Genomic DNA, 19,199 nt, shown 5'->3' with positions numbered 1-19,199 from the left:
TTTTCCATGTCCTGGCTATTATAAACAGTTTTTCTATAAACACAGGGGTTCATGTATCTTTTTGAATTATCGTTTTCTCTGGAATGGGATTGCTGTATCACATGGCAACTCTATTTTTAGTTTTTTGAGAAACTACCATACTATTCTCCATCGTGACTGCACTAATTTACATTCCCACCAACAGTGTAGGAGGGTTCCCTTTTCTCCAACACATTAGGGTTCTCTTAAGAGTCACGCATCGTATGGGTTTGGATAAATGTATAATGACATGTTTCCATCATTATAGTATCATGCAGAATAGTTTCACTGCCCTAAAAATCCTCTGTGCTCCACCTATTCATCCCCACCTCTTCCCAACCCCTGACAACTACTTATCTTTTTATTGTCTCCAACGTTTTGCCTTTTCCAGAATGTCATGTAGTTGGAATTGTACAGTATGCAGCCTTTTTAAAAAAATTTCTTTATTTTTTGGCTGTGTTGGGTCTTTGTTGCTGCACGCAGGCTTTCTCTAGTTGCAGCGAGCGGGGGGCTACTCTTCGTTGCGGTGCATGGGCTTCTCATTGCAGTGGCTTCTCTTGTTGTGGAGAATGGACTGTAGGCGCGTGGGCTTCAGTAGTTATGGCTTACGGGCTCTAGAGCACATGCTTAGTAGTTGTGGCACATGGGCTTAGTTGCTCCGCGGCATGTGGGGTCTTCCCGGACTAGGGATCAAACCCGTGTCCCCTGCATTGGCAGGCAGATTCTTATCCACTGTGCCACCAGGGAAGCCCCTATGCAGGCTTTTTTTTTTTTTTTTTTTTTTTTTTTTGCGGTACACGGGCCTCTTACCTCTTACTGTTGTGGCCTCTCCCGTTGCGGAGCACAGGCTCCGGATGCACAGGCTCAGCGGCCATGGCTAACGGGCCCAGCCGCTCCGCAGCATGTGGGATCTTCCCGGACTGGGGCACAAACCCGTGTCCCCTGCATTGGCAGACGGACTCTCAACCACAGCGCCACCAGGGAAGCCCTATGCAGCCTTTTTGAATTGTTTTTTTTTTTCCCCATAGTAATATGCATTTAATTTTCTCCATGTCTTTTCATGGCTTGATAGCTCATTTCTTTTTTTAAAAAATATTTTTAATTAATTAATGTATGGCTGCGTTGGGTTTTCGTTGCTGCATGCGGGCTTTCATTGCGGGCTTCTTTCTTAGTGGAGCACGGGCGCCAGGTGCACGGGCTTCAGTAGTTGTGACTCGCAGGCTCGGTAGTTGTGGCTCGCGGGCTCTAGAACGCAGGCTCGGTAGTTGTGGCACACGGGCTCAGCCGCTCCATGGCATGTGGGATCTTCCCCGACCAGGGCTTGAACCCGTGTCCTCTGCATTAGCAGGCAGATTCTTAACCACTTCACCACCAGGGAAGCCCGATAGCTCATTTCTTTTTAGCGCTAAATAACATTCCATTGTCTTGTTGTACCGCAGTTTATCCATTCACCTACTGAAGGATACTTTGGTTGTTTCCAGACTTTGGCAATTATGGATATAGCTGCAATGAACATCTGTGTTCAGGTTTTTGTGTGGACCTAAGTTTACAAGTTCTTTGGGTACATACCAAGGGGCGCAATTGCTGGATCACGTTTAGTTTTTTAAGGAAGCGCCAAACTGTCTTCCAAAGTGGTGACCATTTTGCACTCCCACCAGCAATGAATGAGAGTTCCTGTTGCTCCACATTCTTGTTAACATTTGCTGTTGTCAGTGCTCTGGATTTTAGCCATTTTAATACGTGTGTAGTGGTAGCTTATTGTTGTTTTAATTTGTGTTTCCCTGATGACATATGAGGTGGGGCATCTTTTCTATGCATATTTGCCATTTGTATATTTCTTTGGTGAGGTATCTGTTCAGGATGTTTCCCCATCTTTAATTGGGTGTCCAGCTTCCATTGCCCACAAGTTTACAGAGAACCTTCTCTGGGAGGTAGACAATACTGCCGCAGTTGTACCAGAGACCCAGCTTGACTTGTTGGCTCAGGGAGAGGCAAGGGCAATGGGAAAACTGACTCTGTGCTACCATCTCCTCAGGCGCCCAGGGCAGGAGGGGAAAAGTGTAGTGGTGCACAGCTGGATTGGCGTAGGGAGGAGAAGGCTGGGAAGGACTGCGAGTGTCAAGGCAGGACAGATGGTTTGTGTTCTAGGACCCCACACTGCAGATTCAGAGGATCCAGACTTTGGAGAGAATGGAGGCTGTGATGGGCTGAGGAGCAAGAGAAGTTATGGCTAGACTTGGGAGAATTTGGGGAAACAGCTACACGAATACAAAGTTTGGGGTCCCATCCTACAGCTGAGGAACTTGGTCAGCTCTCCCCCAGCAGCTCCTGGGACCAGTACTGTGCTAGCTGTTGCCAGTATCTAAGGAAACGTTCAAATCAATGATGATAACTCAATGGTCCCTTCTGTCCCAGCTTCTGGGACCACATATGCCTAAATCACGTTAAACTTGGGGCTGCCATTAGCCTAGAATGATTGTGGGGCAATGGAGGATTCCTAACCTCAGGCCTGGACAGACGCCTTCCGTCTAGCCTTTCTCCTGTCTGAAAGACTTCATGCATAACTTGGGAGCAGCAGTAGGTTGGTGAGAGTAGATGTCAGTCAAAACTGTTTCCATAGCAATGTGAGGCTCAGAAAGCAAGAACCTCTGGAGAGACAGGGCCCAGGACTGGGAAAAGAGCCACAGAAGTGGGAGCCTGAAAACTCAGAAGACATGTGTCTTGCTTCCTGATTTGACTGCATTGCCCTGGTTATCTTGAGCCATGCAATCAGATATGATTGCATTTTGCACTGTTTTGTGTCAAATGTGAAAATACCTTTGACCCTTACAAAGTGCCAGAGACTTCCTCAGGAGTTGCAGGACTCCTAATGAGTGAAAGAAAAAATCCTGTTTACTCCAATAATACCTAAAACTACACTGTCCAATGGAGTGGCCACTAATTACATGTGGCTATTTTGTTCTCTTTTTTTCTTTTAGCTGCACCATGTGGCTTGTGGGATCTTAGTTCCCTGACCAGGGATTGAACCTGGCCCTCGGCAGTGAAAGCGCTGAGTCCTAGCCACTGGACCGCCAGGGAATTTCCTACATGTGGCTATTTAAGCTAGTTAAAATTAACAGAAGGAAAAGTTCAGTTTCTCACTCACTCTAGCCACATTTCCAGTGCTCAATGACCACATGTGGCTAGGGGCAGCAAAGCTGTAAAACATTTCCATTATTGTGGAATATTCTTTTCTTTTTAACATCCTTATTGGAGTATAATTGCTTTACATTGTTGTGTTAGTTTCTGCTGTATAACAAAGTGAATCATATTGTGGAATATTCTATCAGACAGTGCTGGCCTTGATATTTGGCTTTCCTAGGCAATAAACTTCAAAATATTTTTTGGACGCTGATATAGATTTGATGACCTTTTATTTTGACAAGTAAGCACATTAGATTAACCTGCTATTTGTTATAACCATTATTTCATAAAATAAAAACCAGAGGTAAGAAACCTATAATCTCAGAATAAAGGATTTCTTCAGAAGAAAGTATAAATGGGCATCTTTGCAGTGACACTGACAGAGAAGCCCTGGAGCCTGTATTGACATTCCTGTGCCATTGTCAGCTTGCAGGACTTGGGCCTCTTTAGTACTGCACTTGAGCCCTATCCTTGAAAAGGGCATCAGGAAGGCCCTTTTGGAAAGTGACGTGCCCATCTCAGTGCATCATGTAAGGAGGTCATGATGTCAGTATGACTTATTACTGGTAATGTTACTTTGATCATTTAGATAAGGTGGCATCTGCCTGGTTTTCCACTGTAAATGACTTATTTTCCTTTTGTAATCTCTGGTGGAGATATACTTTGAGACTATGCAAATAGTGATTTTTTCAGCATATTTCTGGCCACTAATTTTGACATCTTTTGATGAATCTTTCCAACACCACTTAGGTATTTGTTTACTATGGCCTCTGTAACAAACTATCACAAACTTGGTGGCTTAAAAGAACAGAAATGTATGCTCTCAGAGTTCTAGAAGCCAGAAGTTTGAAATCAGTTTCATTAGGCTGAAGTCAGGGTGTTGGCAGGTCTGCACTCCCTCTGAAGACTTTTGGGGAGAATCTTGTTTCTTCCAGCTTCTGGTGGCTGTGAGCATTCTCTGCCTCTCTTCACATTGTCTTGTCTGTGTCTAATCTCTGTCTGCCTTTCTCTTGCAAGGAAATGTGTGATGGCTTTTAGAGCCTCCCCAGATTATCCAGGATTCTCTGAGAGCCTTAATTTAATCACACCTGCAAACTTTACCACGTAAGGTAACATTCACAGGTTCCAGGGATTAGGACCTCTCTCTTAGGAGGCTGCCATTCAGACCACTGCAACTTATTATTGTGGAATTTTCCAAATGGTGATTTTCTTTTTCTTTTTTAAAAAAATTTATTTTATTTTTATTTTTGGCTGCGTTGGGTCTTTGTTCCTGCGCACGGGCTTCTCATTGCAGTGAATTCTCTTCTTGCGGAGCACGGGCTCTAGGTGTGCGGGCTTCAGTAGTTGTGGCTCGAGGGCTCTAGAGCGCAGGCTCAGTAGTTGTGGCACACTGGCTTAGTTGCTCCGCGGCATGTGGGATCCTCCCGGACCAGGGCTCGAACCCGTGTCCCCTGAATTGGCAGGCGGATTCTTAACCACTGCGCCACCAGGGAAGTCCCCCAAATGGTGATTTTTCTATTTCCATCATTCCTCCTACATTTATTAATTGGGATTCTACTGCAAGGAAGACCTAGCCCTTCTCCTCCAGGTGTGTCCTTTTGACATGCCTCCATTATTCTTTGAGGACCGCCTTACTTTTGGGCACAAGATGTTCCAGGCTTGTCCTTTTACTATTCCTGCCTCAGCCCTGGGATTACATTACTGGCCTATTTGTCTAGCCCTGCTCCTATGGTCCACTTCTGAGAAGCAAGGGGATAGTTCTTGAGGGAAAAGGACTAGCCTCTCTTCTCTGGCCCCAAACTCATTCACCTTTCTCTGCAATTAACAGGACCCACTGTTCTTAGAAAGCAGTTTACAGAGGTGAAGCAATTTTCTTAAGGCTGCTTAGCAGATGTCACCTGACACCCTACCTTGGTCTTGGGCTTTCATCATGAGATATGCTTCCTGGCTGGTAACACTTACACTTAACATTGTTAGAAATATCACCTACAGTAAAGACTTCATCAATATGATAAGTTTCAAGATTTAAGATCTTTTAAATAGTCTTTCATGTTACTTGTTTAAATTTTTTGTTTTATCTCCCTTATAATAGGCTTTATCAGTATTTCTCAAATTCGAGTGAGCATCAGAACAACCTGGCAGACTTGTTACAGAGAATGCTGGGCCCTACACCTGAAATTTCTGATTCTCAGGCAAGGCCTGCAAATTTGCATCTTTAGGTTTCCAGGGGTGCTGATGCTGCTTGTCAAGGATCCACACTTTGAGAACCACCCGGCTGTTAAAAAAAAAAATTAAACACTCATTTATTCTAACTATATTTATTCTGCTCTTAATATGTTAGGTACTGTTCTGGGTACAGAGGATACAGAGGTAAGACAAAGTCCCTGCCCTCAAGACTCCCACCTGTAAATGATAAGACATACTAACATTTACAGTAATTAAAGCAGTGGGGTGTTGGTACAAGAATAGATATAGCAATGATACAGATTAGAAAAAACCCTGGCTTGTTACGTGAGTATACATTAAAGATAGTACTAGGAATGGCTTTGGGACTAGTTTGTATAATTTAGAGAGCCTATTTCAGGACTCACTAGCCCACTCACATGAATCACTTTTGAGGATTCTTTACACTAGGTCTTAAAATGGCTGAAAGATAGACGTGGCACCAAATTCATAACATGGAATCTGAAATTCCTAATTTCTGGCTGGTGAAGAATGGGATCTTGACAAGTCTCCAGTTTTGGTTGACTTGCAGTAATGAGGAAAATTATTAGGTAACATGAAAAACAGTTTAGCTTCCCTGGTCAATCAAAAAAAAAAAGCCAGTTAACTATAACTATTAAACACCATTTTCAAAGCATCAAATTGAATGCATCATGGATGAGGTGATGTGGGCTATTGTAGATGGTATGAATAAAATGGTAAAAACCACCTAGAAAGCAATTTGAAAGAAAGCATGAAAAGCTTTAGAAATATTCAAATACTTTGATCTAGTAATTCTGCTTCCAGCAACTCATTCTAAGGAAATCATCAGAAATGCACTTGGAGGTTTCTGTGCACACACATTCTACCACTGTATCATTAGGCTGCATGTAACAGAAACCTGACAGAGGCTTAACTAAGATGGTGTTTATCCTCATGTATCAGGAAGTCCAAGGCTAGTACAGCAGCTCCTCGAGGCATGCCATCACGATCCAAGCTCCTCGAGTCTTTCCACTGTACCACCCAGAACAAGTGGTTGTCTTCTTCATGCCCCAAAATGGCTCTGGTACTTCTTGGTTTCATGTTTGTGCTCCAGGCAGGATGGAGAGAGGACAAAGGTTCATGCTTGCCAAATCTGTCCTTTTGTATCAAAAAACCTAGTAAGCAGACTTCCACTTTTATCTTTTTTTTTTAAACCATGTAATCAATAATAGTCACCATGTGATTCAGTAGATCCTACTTGTATCATGGTCACCTGTATTATTACTTGTTCAAGATCCACTTGTATCTCTTAACTTACCAGACCTGTCACATGGCTACCCTTAGCAGAAGCTGGGGAAGTATTGGTAACTAGGCACATGATCATCTCCCTCATCCAAAGTGAGGTTCTGTTGAAGAGGAAGATAAAATACAGGATCTGTTTAATTACAACATTCTCTGTAGCTATTAATGTCAGGATTTTGAATTGTACTGACCTAGAAAAATGCTCATGATACAACGTCAAGTGAGAAGCAGGACTGAGAACATACAGAATACAATCACAATTTTGTTTAGAAAAATATAATTTACATACACACACATCCCACACACAGGAAATAACAAAATGTTAGTGGTAGTTAATGTCTAGAGAGTTAGCAGTTCAGGTCAAAAGGGTATTGATGGATAGATATGTTTTATCTTACTGAATGTTTTCTGTATTTTCTAAATTTTCTCCAGTGAACGTGTATTATCTTTTTTTTTCCTTTTAATGTTTTATTTTTATTTTTTGGCCATACTGTGCAGCATATGGAATCTTAAGTTTCCCAACCAGGGATCGAACCTGTGCCCCCTGCAGTGGAAGCATGAGGTCTTAACCACTGAACAACCAGGGAAGTCCCTAAACTTGTATTATAATAGGAAAAAAAGATGTTATTTAAAAAAATACTCCGTATGTTCTTAAAGAAGACTAAGTCCAAAATATTTATTTACACTTATTCATTTTCATCTTCATTGTCAAAAGAAAGGAGGCTACTATTTTTGATTTGCTTTTGTGAGTTTTTTTTAACTGAATCCTGCTTATTTATTTCATCTTCTTCATTTGTCTTCTTCTTTTTTGAGCTTGCTCTTAAACCGGAATATTTTTCATCTGAGGAACGCTTGACTGGTTTTCGATACATAATTCTTCCATCAGCTGAAGCTGGTTCTTCATCTGCAGCAAAAAACAAAGTTAAAAAACTTTCTTTCTCTCGTTATTTTGACTTTATCGGAGAGTCAAACGGCAAGAAAATCTCATACAGTATTTATGGATGTCCTTGAGTCAATTCAGTCTGGTCTTTTCCACTGCCTCTAGCTATATAGCCACAAGACATGCAGTCACTTAAGAAAAACTCATGTACAGGGCGTAGTGGTTAAGAGTCCGCCTGCCAATGCAAGGGACACGGGTTCGTGCCCCGGTCCGGGAAGATCCCACATGCCACAGAGCGGCTGGGCCCGTGAGCCATGGCCGCTGAGCCTGCGCGTCTGGAGCCTGTGCTCCGCAACAGGAGAGGCCACAACAGTGAGCGGCCCGCGTACCGCAAAAAACAAAAAACAAAAACTCATGTACTGAACGAAGTATAGTGTAATATTGCCAGTCCCCAATTCATTACAATCAGGCTATATTTTTTAAGTATCTCGAAAAGCGATTGTTTGGAACTCCAGCATTTCCTCCTAAATCAATGTAATAAATACTACAAATAATGAAAAAAATACTATATAGCATACCACACACCAGGCACTAATTAAATACACCTCTGTTGACTAGTTTGTAAACCTAACCAGGTATTTTTTTTAAAAAACAGGATGTTTTTACTTAAATTTGCACTTAATCCTTATAACAGCCCAATAAAGTGGGCACAACTTGTCCCCATTTTACTGATGAGGTAACTGAGGCTGAGAGGTGAAATAACTTGTTCAAGGTAACACATCTGGTAAGTGTTAAAGCCAAAGTTTGAACCTAGGACTGTCTCTTCAAACATACCATACCACTGTATAAAATGATTTCATACCTAACTCATTAAGTTGGTAGAAAAACCAGCTTACTTTCAGACATACCTGCTTTGGCAGCCTTTATTTCTGTTTTAATTTTCATGACTTCTTCAACTGATAGGTCTCCCTTTTTTAAAACCACCACTTGGGGCTGTTCATCTTCTTTGTCACTGTGATCACCATCTTCACCTGGGAGCTGAAGCTGGATTCTCTAGGAAAAAACACAAACATAACATTTAAGTTGCTGACCTTGAACTAAATACAACCACTGTCTCTGTGAGAAACTGTAATTACTAGAGTGAGAAGGGTAACATTATTGACTAAATGTGTTTGGCAATGAATTTTCAAGTAACTTAAAAATCTAACCTCACCAGAGTAGGGAAGAGGTCCACCTGCCAGTTATCCTGAGTAGGGAAGAGGTCCACCTGCCAGTTATCCTGGGGTGCCTGTCCAAGGGAGCTGGTTTTCATTTCAGCAGGACCCCAGCTTGCAGTTCCTGATGTCAGGGGCCCTCTGCTTCATGTTCTGCCAGCATTCAGCCTACTCAGGGTAGTGCTGACTACAGCAGTTCTCTCTGCTCTTCATCAACCCTTTTCACGTACACCTCTTCTCAAAGTGTGACAAAAAATAAACACCACCAAAGTACAGAAAACGGCAAGTAAAAGGTCCTCCTTCACCTACTTCTGCTTATCTTTACCCCCTTCCAGTAGCTTGTTTGGTGGGTATCCTAAGTGTTATTCTAAGTGTATAAAAATACGGAGGTACAGAAAACATTTTGTATACAAACAAGACACGGAACATACTACTATATGACTCACTTCCTTTTTTCTTTTTAAATTATGCAATTTACCAAACATAAAAAAGTACAGAAAGTAACAGAAACCATGCACTGACTCTACAGGTGCAACAAATGGTAATATTTGGCTAGTTGACTGAGATTTTTAAAAATGTCAGATCATATAAGCCCCACTCACCCAAGTTTTTTACTCAAAAACATCTTTGCACAATGCCTTGAGATACATATGGCATCATCTATTTTTAAAAATCACGGCCCAGTATTTATACATGTGGTTATCTCATGGTTTATTTGACCAATTCTTTGTAAGTAAAAATTTTGGTTGTTTCTAGTTTTTTTCTACTATAATAAAATTTTTGCACATGTTTTTGTTCACTTTTGCAAACTTACACATAGATAAATTCCTCGAATGGAAATGCTAGGTTGAAAGGCGTGCACACCCACCACACATTATTCAAATAGATGTCAGTCCACCTCTCACAGAGCCTTCCTTGTCTCCCAAACAGGGCAACAAAGCCCTGCAGCTGTCCGACCACAGCTGTAATCTTAAACTATAAACTATAATTATATAGTGATTTCCCATGAAACTCTTTTCTTTTTGTTAACAGATTCCTAGAATGATTATACTGCCAAAATGATTAAGAATGAAGTTGGTTTCGCAAACACAGGAACCTGGGACACCTGTCTATGGAAAAGTCTGTTGATCAAATGTGTTAGCCCGAATGACTGATATTAATTGGAAAGTTCCCCCCCCGCCGCCCCGAGTTCTCCTAAGATAGCATTCTAAGCTGCAATCTTCAAGGTGTTAACTAGGCACACACATGATCATCACTAGGACTTGAAGCAAACTATAAAATTAGGTCCATATTCTCCTCATTGCTGAAACCATGTCCCTTTTCTCAAACTTCATCCTCTTTGCCATAGTCACTGTTTTTGGTCCTGGGGACCAGTCACTCCCTGATCATGTTATCTCTATCCAAACATGCTCCTTGTTGCCTACTGAATAGTCCATGTGGCCTCACCTCTGTCAGTCCCTCAATCACTTCTAAACACAGTCAGTCCGTGACTCACTATCTCTACACCTTTACCCATGCTGTTCCTTCCATCTCTACCTGCTGACTTACCCATGCTCAAGATTCAATCTAAATGTCCCTTCCTCCATGAAGCCTTGCCTGACGATAACCACAGTCATCTAACCAATGTAACTTGTCACCCACTACTTGGTGCCACAGGCACTGTACTAGGAAAATATAGAGGGATTAAGATACTTAGAGTGTTCGATTTAGTGGTGGAGATACCCAAGAGAGTAAGTAGTTGCCATGCATAATGATGAGTATTGCAGATAAGATGCGGATAGAGTGAAGAGAAGAACAGAGGAGGAGTTACTGTCTGGGGGAGGTTCAAAAGGCTTCACTGAGGTGGTGACCTGTGAAGGCTGAGATGAGGCAGGCAGGAAGGTGTTAAAGAACAGGGCATTTTGGAGTTCCATCTCTTTGTCCTTTCAGAGCCTGGCCCAGGGCCTGGATTTAGCACATACTCACTGGATTAACTGCACTTAAGTCAATCTTGTGACCTTCTACTAAGTGACTTGAGGGGTGGGTCTTTGTGCAAGTGCTAGACACAAAGTGCTAAATAAATTCTCTATTTCTCCACACATGCCCTAAGCATAATAGTCTCTTTCTATTAAAAAAGGTAGGGCAGATTTTGATGTGAATCAGTTCGGGTAGGAGCCTGGGGGAGCTTAGAAGTTGCCTCCCACCGATCCCCATTTCTAAACTATCCAGGTGTGGCTCCTTCCTGAAGCTCCTCTTCTTCTATTGAAAGCCAAGATATAAAAGGTTTTTGCTTTCCGTTTTTTTTTTTTTTTTTTGGTGACAAGCACAGAAGTAGATCTAGGGCATTCGTTAAGGATGTTCCAGACTCAAGGCTTAGGATATCAGGTCATTTGATCGAGTGGCCTTAGTTTCTTTACCTGGAAAATGGGACGACGCTACCACCCACACTGCTAACTACAGGTTGTGCGATAAGCAAGTGAAAACGAAGAGAGACGAAAATCTTTCTTAACTGTCTACCAAGGACGAGGCGCTTTACCTGCGTGAAGTCATTTTCAAAAACACAGCAGCACTGTGAAAACGACAAATAGCTTCCTGGGCGAAAGAGGCAGTAGTTTGTTTGAAGATGACCAGCCTGGGGTCTGAGGACACTCGGACTAGGGGCCGGCCGCGGGTGCGAGGAGGGACCCATCAGTATCTGGCCTCCAAGTCAAGCCAGAAGCTGGAATTGGCGGAGCGGGCCGCATTTCTGCGGTAACGGGACTGGCCCGGGCTCACCTTGGTTTCTACCGTGGGCCCTTCCTCGTAGCCGATCCGTTCCTTGAAGCGGGCCAGGAACGCCGGCTCGGCTGGCCGCACGTACGACACCTGGTTCCGCTTGCTCATAGCCGCGCTAGGGAAAAACAGGACCCCAAAGCCGCCTGGAGACTGTACAGAGGCGACGGCGCTTACTCGTGACGTCACGTCGTCCCCGCCCCTCACACAGGGCCTGGCAACATGGCAGCCTCCGTGCTGGCGTCAACGTCCGACCTGAGCGCCAAATTTAAATTCGCGGCCATCTTGAGTGGGCGGAATCTCCGTGCGCGGCTGGGCTGGAAGTGAGGGCGGTCGCTCCGTCGGTCTCGGGATCGAGGGGTGAGGGCACCATGGCGTCCGGCTGCAAAAGTAAGTGAGAAACCCAGGCTTCGTGACCCCGTCTCCGCCCCCAAATACGAGCTTTCCTGCTGGGCGGGAAGGGCAGGAGCGGACTGAGCGGCGGGAGATGTTTGAAATCTCCCTCTGTCTCTCCAAGATAATACACTAATGGAACAGCTTTCTTCCCTTCCGTCTATGTGTTGGGCGCACGCTACGAGCCTGGCGCAATTCTAAGCTCTGGGGCTGAGCAGAGAACCGGAACCGAGCCCTCATCCAGGCGCTTGGCTTCTAAGCGACCTGTTGGTTCTTCCCTCCTGTTCTCGGTCCTGCCGTTTCGTCGCTGGCCTCTTCCCGAGTCCGGACCCGGGCTGCCTCTCTAGGTATCTTCGCCTGAGGGTCGGCCCCAGCTCTCAACTACCTTCTGCGTATTTCCATAATACTGACTTTCCTGAAGGGAAGAACTTATTCTTGTTCCAAGCCTGTCTTTCTCTTTTGGAGGGTCCGCTGTGGACTCTCCTTAGGTAAGGGACTTTTAAAGCACAGAATTCAGTAGTGTCTTTATATTCTCACAGCCCCTTTTTTCTTCTCCAGGAGACCCCTTCAATTTCTTCCTTTTTCTCATGGAAGGGAGCCTGTCATTTTTGCTTTTGATAAACCATTCAACTTTACTAATTTCTTGGTCCTTTGCTGCACCTGTATACGTGCCTCTTATATCGCCTAACCCTTTACGGAGTCTTGGTTTTCTAAAGCTGATTTTGAGCTGATTAGATGGATCTTTGTGAATGGTATGAACGGTAACGAGGCGATGCCTATGTTAGAAGATTGAACAAATGGTGAATTTTTGGTGTTTGAACTTTTCGATAATGTTAATGCTTTTAGCTGTCAATTGCAATTCTTTCCTGATACGTTTGTTGTTTTACTTACCTTTTAGGTCCATTATACCATTAACACCTCATTATGCTCTCTTTTTCCATCTAAAATGTTCCTTTTCTTCCCCCATTTTCAGTATTCAGGGAATATTAGCACACAAGTTGGTATGTTATTGGAGCAAAATGTTGATCGCGCTTTCTGCACAATCACAGTGTTCAGTAAATCTGGACTCAAGCAAGAGAATTGATGTTTGTGATATTAGAGCATCTGTTTATTTAATGGAAAATGACATGCGTATGTGACTGTGTTAAAGGACTCTGTCCTGTCTACACATCAAGAAGTGATGGGAGAGCTTCCCTGGTGGCACAGTGGTTAAGAATCCGCCTGCCAGTGCAGGGGACACGGGTTCGATCCCTGGTCCGGAAAGATCCCACATGCTGCAGAGCAACTAAGCCCGTGCACCACAACTACTGAGCCTGCTCTCTGGAGCCGGCGAACCACAACTACTGAGCCCATGTGCCGCAACTACTGAAGCCCTCATGCCTAGAGCCCATGCTCCGCAACAAGAGAAGCCACCGCAATGAGAAGCCCGCACACTGGAACGAAGACCCAACACAGCCCAAAATAAATAAATAAATAATTTTTTTAAAAAAGTGATGGGAGCAAGGGTATTCACAGCTCCCCTTTATGATGGTGGTGATTTCCATGGGGAACTCTCCTGCTCCTTTAAGTTTGTTAGCAAAGTTGAGGTTGATGACATCCCAGGTAAGTGCATTCCCAGCAGGCTTAGAGACCGGGAACATGAAGTGGGAACACAGGGAAGGAGAGAGCCCATGCAGTGCTCCCTGCAGCTCTTACTTTTGTGCCCATGAAGGTTATTTCTTGTGACAACACTGGCACCATGGGTTGCTGACTGAAATCAGAGAAATGAGAATGTGAAATAACCCTCATGAAATTGACTGAGTTTAAGAGTCCCTTTCTGAACTTAATCATATTTGGCTAGATGATCCATAGCTATCTGGACTGCAGAGTAAGCATCTAAGGTTTGTTTGTTTGTTTGTTTTTATTGAAGTATAGTTGACTTACAATGTTTCAGGTGTACAGCAAAGTGATTCAGTTACATATATATATATTTATTTTCTGATTGTGTCATCTGCCCGCTCTAAATTCTTCCTTTTTTTTTTTAACTTTTAATTTTATATTGGAGTATAGCCAATTAACAATGTTGTGATAGTTTCAGGTGCAGGGCAAAGCGACTCAGCCATATATATACATGTATCCGTTCTCCCCCAAACTCCCCTCCCATCCAGGCTGCCACATAACATTGAACAGGGTTCCCTGTGCTATACAGTAGGTCCTTGTTGGTTATCATTTAAAATATAGCAGTGTGTACATGTCAATCCCAAACTCCCTAACTATCCCTTTGCCCCACCCTTCCCTCCTGGTAACCATAAATTCGTTCTCTAAGTTTGTGAGTCTGTTTCTATTTTGTAAATGAGTTCATTTGTATCATTTCTTTTTAGATTCTGCTTATAAGTGATATCATTCTCCTTCTCTGTCTGACTTAACTTCACTCAGTATGACAATCTCTAGGTCCGTCCATGTTGCTGCAAATGGCATTATTTCATTCTTTTTAATGGCTTAACATTCCATTGTATATATGTACCACATCTTCTTTATCCATCTTGTTGCTTCCATGTCTTTGCTATTGTAAGCAGTACTGCAATGAACACTGGGGTGCATGTATCCTTTCGGACCATGTTTTTCTCTGGTTATGTGCCCAGGAGTGGGATTGCAGGGTCATATGCTAGCTCTTATTGTTGAATTGTCTATTTCTCCCTTCATTTCTTGTCATTTTGGTGCTTTGTTACTAGGTGAATATATGTTTGTTATTTATTTTAAGTAATTAATTTTATTTTTGGCTGCGTTGGGTCTTCATTGCTGCATGTGGGCTTTCTCTAGTTGAGGTGAGCGGGGCCTACTCTTCATTGCAGTGCGCGGGCTTCTCATTGCGGTGGCTTCTCTTGTTGTGGACAATGGGCTCTAGGTGCGTGGGCTTCAGTAGTTGTGGCTCACGGGCTCTAGAGCGCAGGCTCAGTATTTGTGGCGCACGGGCTTAGTTGCTCTGCAGCATGTGGGATCTTCCCGGACCAGGGCTCGAACCTGTGTCCCCTGCATTGGCAGGTGGATTCTTAACACTGCACCACGAGGGAAGTCCCTAAGTATATGTTTATATCTGTGTTATCTTCCTGGTCGTTTGACCCTTTTATCATTATAAAAAATGTTCTTCTTTATCTCTGGTAACTTTGTTTTAAAGTCTGTCTGAAACCTGTATAGCCACTCCTGCTTTCTTGTGATTGCTGTTTGCATGAGATAATCTTTTTTCATCCTTTTACTTTCCATATGTTTATATGTTTGAATCTAAAGTGTGTTTCCTTTAGATAGTATATAGTTGGAGCATGTTTTTTCATCTTAGTCTGACAATCTCTGCCCCTTGATTGGGTTGTTTAATCCATTCACATGTTATTGATTTGGTTGTATTCACATCTGCCATTTTACTTTTCATTTTCTATGTGTCACATGTTTTTTATGTTTCTCTGTTCCACCTTTACTGCTTTTTTAAAAAAATTTTTATTGGATTATAGTTGATTTACAATGTTGTGTTAGTTTCAGGTGTACAGCAAAGTGAATCAGTTATACATATATATAATGCATATATTCACTCTTTTTAAAATTCTTTTCCCATGTAGGCCATTACAGAGTATTGAGTAGAGTTCCCTGTGCTATATAGTAGGTCCTTATTAGTTATTTATTTTATATGTAGTAGTGTGTATATGTCAATCCTAATCTCCCAATTTATCCCTCCCCACTTGTTATGCCCTGGTAGCCATAAATAATTTGTTTTCTACATCTGTGACTCTATTTCCATTTTGTTACTGCTCTTTTTTTTTTTGGAGGGGGGCCACACCACATGCAGGATATTAGTTCCCCGACCAGGGATCGAACTCGTGCTCCCAGCAGTGGAAGTGTGGAGTCCTAACCACTGGACCACCAGGGACTCCCTGCTTTCTTTTTTTGAAGTTTTTTTTTTTAATGATTGCTCTAGGGTTTAACATATACATCTTAACAGTGTCAGCTTTTATTTTTGGCTGCGTTGGGTCTTCGTTGCTGTGCGCTGGCTTTCTCTAGTTGCAGCGAGCAGGGACTATGTAGCTTTATTCCCTTTCACCCCCTTCTTTGGTATTATTATTAAACAAGTTACATCTATTGTTAAAAACCCAACAATACATTACTTTACCATCTTTAGTCATTTCCTTAGGCTGTTACAGCTTTGTTCCTACCCACCTTCCTTGTGCTGTTATTGGCAAATATACATATGTTTCTATATGTTGTAGGCCCAACAATACATTATATACATATTATTTTATACAATTGTTTTGTAATTCAAGTAAGGGGAGGAGAAAATAGGCATTTCTATTGTTTTTTATAGTTACATAATCACTGTTACCTGGTGCTCTTTGATTTTTTTCATGTAGATTTGAATTTTACTGTCTGTGGTCACTACTTTCAGGCTGAAGAACTTCCTTTATTATTTCTTGTAAGGTGGGCCTTCTAACAACAAACTCTCTAATTCCTCTGGCCTCTGTTGTTTCTGCTGAGAGTCAGCTGTTAATCTGATTGGGGTTCTCGCATAAGTAATGACTCTCAGCATTTTTACTATGATGTATCTGTGGATCTGCGTGTGTTTATCTTTTTTGGAATTTGTTGAACTTCCTGGATGTGTAGATTGCTTTTTAATGAATTTGGGAAGTTTTTGGCCATTATTTCTTTGAATTTTTTCTGTTCTTTCTCTTTCTTTCTCTTCTGTTCCTTCTCCTGATACTCCCCATTTATGTATGTTGGTATGCTTAATGACGTCCCACATTTCTCTGAGTCTCACTTCACTTTTCTTCATCCTTTTTTCTCTCTGTTCTTTGACTTTTATAATCTCTATTGATCTATCTTAGAGCTTGCTTGTTCTTTTTTCTGCCAGTTCAAGTCTACTTTGAGCCATTCAAGCGAATTTTTATTTCACTTGATACACTTTTCAACTCCAGAGTTTCCATTTGTTTCTTTTTTATAATTTTTCTTTATTGCTATTCTCTATTTGGTGTGGACATTGTCCTCATACCTTCCTTTAATTCTTAATTTTGATTTCCTTTAGTTCTGTACATGTTTATAATGGCTACTTTGAAGTCTTTTCCTGACAAACCCAGCATGTAGGCACTGTCACAGGCAGTTTCTGATGCCTGCTTTTTTTCTGGTTTATGGATCTTACTTTCTTGTTTCTTTGAATTCCTTGTAATTTTTTTGTTAGAAACTTGACATCTTAGATAATATGTTGTAGCAACTCTGGGTACTGGTGTCCCCATCCTCTAGGATTTATTACTTACAGCAAGAGGAGAATGAATACCTGGATCTTTCCCAAAGCAGTCTCTCCCTGAACAGCAAAATTGGGGAAGTCTTAAGCTAAGCGTACATACATATTCATGGAGGGACTTGATTGAACTGAGGAAATTTAGCATAGAGTTGGGGCAAAGGTTGACAAGAGTCCAAGCCTTAGTCGATTGAAGTGTGGAGGGTCACTATCGTAATTCCATCCTCCACCTGACTATGGGCCTTAGTTCCTGCAGAACTCAAAGGTATGTTATTATGTATATCCCTTGAGGAACCTGGACGCTGCCCCAAGGCTGTACTGTGGTTTCTCGACTGTTCCTCCTTGTTTCTACATTTCCTCCCTTAAGGTCATTAATTATTGAGACCTGTTTGAGGGCAAGCATTGCGCCAGGCTTAGACCACAAAATGGCTTAGACCAAAATGGGTTCTCTTATGTCAAGAAAGCCATTCCTGGTTCTCTTTCTCCGGGGACCCCCTAACCTATCTGCTTACAGTTAGAATGGAGTGGAAGATCTAGGCTTGTCCCCTGTCATGCCCAGGCCAGGGAGCCGGGAGACTGAGGAGTGTCAGCAACTGAAGAATAGGCTAGAAGAATGGGGTTTTCATGTTGTACTTTTAAAAACCTTTATTGACTTCTTATCTTTTTTTCTAGCTGAGTTACGCAGTGTGACAAATTGTCAGTCTAACCAACCAAGGTAAGGAAAAAATCTTATTGATGAGACCAAAAGAATTAGGGATGTAGTATTCCTAAAACAACCATTTAGCATAGTAAGTAAGGGTTCCTTGTTTCAGCATTAAGCTTTGTCCTCGGCTACCTGGAAATATGGAAAAATCACATCTCCTCCCCAGCCCGTCCCCTCACCTTCCAGGCTAAAAGATGGAATCAGTAACATAATTCTCCCTTGGGATGACTTACTTTATTATTGCTATTAAAAAGGAAGTCAGAGACAAGCAGAGCTTAGAGCTGCCTTTCAGATGATTTCAAGTAAAGGCTTTTGAAGTTGGCTGATGTGAAGCAAATCAGTAAAGGGTGTGGGTTATGGGAGACTCTTGATAAAAGGTAAATGTAAATGGGTAGATCTCGTACTTCATTGGGGAAACTCAGACTAGAAACACTAGAGGCAATATGAGGCTTAGATCCTTTTTCTCCAGTAAACTTAGCTGCTATATTTTTTTGTCTTTAGTAATGAAGGCGATGCTATCAAAGTTTTTGTGCGAGTTCGCCCACCTACAGAGGGTTCTGGATCAGCTGATGGAGAGCAAAACTTATGCCTATCTGTGCTGTCCTCTACGACTGTCCGGCTGCACTCCAACCCTGAGCCCAAAACCTTCATATTTGATCATGTGGCAGAAATGGACACCACTCAGGTAATGATGATTTGGGGAACTAAACTTCTCATTTGGAACATATAAGATTCTGTTATTTGGGAGGATTTCACTTCTGGTCTCTTTAGTTTGACAGATCTCAGATAAGGAAGCTCAAACAGTCCATAAATATTTAAAATTTAATATTATTAAATATTTTTCTTCCTTCATCAGACTTTGTACTAGAATGACAAGCCTGCTTTATTTTCCCTCTCCAACCTGTGATGGAGGTTGGTGAAGGTGTACTTTTCAGAGCCACTTGGATGATTGATAAGTAAAGTTGAACTGCCTAGTTTAAGAAGAATGTCTTTTTTTTTTTTTTTTTTTTGCGGTACCCGGGCCTCTCACTGTTGTGGCCTCTCCCGTTGCGGAGCACAGGTTCTGACGCGCAGGCTCTGACGCGCCATGGCTCACGGGCCCAGCCGCTCTGCGGCATTTGGGATCTTCCCGGACCCGGGCACAAACCCGTGTCCCCTGCATCAGCAGGTGGACTCTCAACCACTGCACCACCAGGGAAGCCCAAGAAGAGTGTCTTAGTTCTGGCTGCCATTACACAAATATCATAGACTGGGTGGTTTAAACAACAAGCATTTATTTCTCACAGTTCTGGAGGTTGGGAATCCAAGATCAAGTGC

The 19,199-nt window shown here is 42.4% G+C and overlaps 2 protein-coding genes across 5 annotated transcripts in view; one reads left to right on the top strand and one right to left on the bottom strand.

Moving 5' to 3' along the window:
* Positions 1 to 7,335: 7,335 nt before the first annotated feature.
* Positions 7,336 to 11,691, bottom strand: KIAA1143 (KIAA1143 ortholog). Of its 2 annotated transcripts, none has more exons than XM_027088290.1 (3): positions 11,536 to 11,691; positions 8,476 to 8,620; positions 7,336 to 7,591 (listed from the first exon to the last, which is right to left on the bottom strand). In XM_027088290.1, the coding sequence occupies exons 1-3, from the start codon at positions 11,641 to 11,643 to the stop codon at positions 7,374 to 7,376; spliced, it is 471 nt and encodes a 156-aa protein (XP_026944091.1). In that variant the 5' UTR covers positions 11,644 to 11,691; the 3' UTR covers positions 7,336 to 7,373. The 2 variants fall into 2 exon arrangements, with proteins under 2 accessions (XP_026944091.1, XP_026944090.1); XM_027088289.1 differs by lacking the exon at positions 11,536 to 11,691 and adding an exon at positions 11,297 to 11,529.
* Positions 11,692 to 11,762: 71 nt separating this feature from the next.
* KIF15 (kinesin family member 15) overlaps positions 11,763 to 19,199 on the top strand; it is a 77,358-nt gene continuing 69,921 nt past the window's right edge. For all 3 annotated transcript variants that reach the window (XM_027088277.1, XM_027088276.1, XM_027088278.1), the window contains exons 1-3: positions 11,763 to 11,922; positions 17,852 to 17,894; positions 18,384 to 18,567. In XM_027088277.1, coding sequence (XP_026944078.1) covers positions 11,904 to 11,922; positions 17,852 to 17,894; positions 18,384 to 18,567 — 246 coding nt within the window. In that variant the 5' untranslated portion in view covers positions 11,763 to 11,903. The remainder of the gene's footprint in view (positions 11,923 to 17,851; positions 17,895 to 18,383; positions 18,568 to 19,199) is intronic.

The sequence above is a fragment of the Aethalodelphis obliquidens genome, unplaced genomic scaffold, assembly GCF_003676395.1.
Source record: "Aethalodelphis obliquidens isolate GAN/ISIS:26980383/991018 unplaced genomic scaffold, ASM367639v1 scaffold62, whole genome shotgun sequence".
Lineage (NCBI taxonomy): Eukaryota > Metazoa > Chordata > Mammalia > Artiodactyla > Delphinidae > Aethalodelphis > Aethalodelphis obliquidens.
This window is presented reverse-complemented; position numbering and strand designations above follow the sequence as displayed.

Bases quoted from the DNA above. Each gene is read 5' to 3' on its own strand.
- KIAA1143 (XM_027088289.1), bottom strand. From the start codon at position 11,449: ATGGGTCCCTCCTCGCACCCGCGGCCGGCCCCTAGTCCGAGTGTCCTC. The intron at 8,621-11,296 runs GTAAAGCGCCTC...GTTTTTTCCTAG, and splicing joins TTGAAAATGACTTCACGCAG to AGAATCCAGCTTCAGCTCCC. The intron at 7,592-8,475 runs GTATGTCTGAAA...TTTTTGCTGCAG, and splicing joins AATAAAGGCTGCCAAAGCAG to ATGAAGAACCAGCTTCAGCT.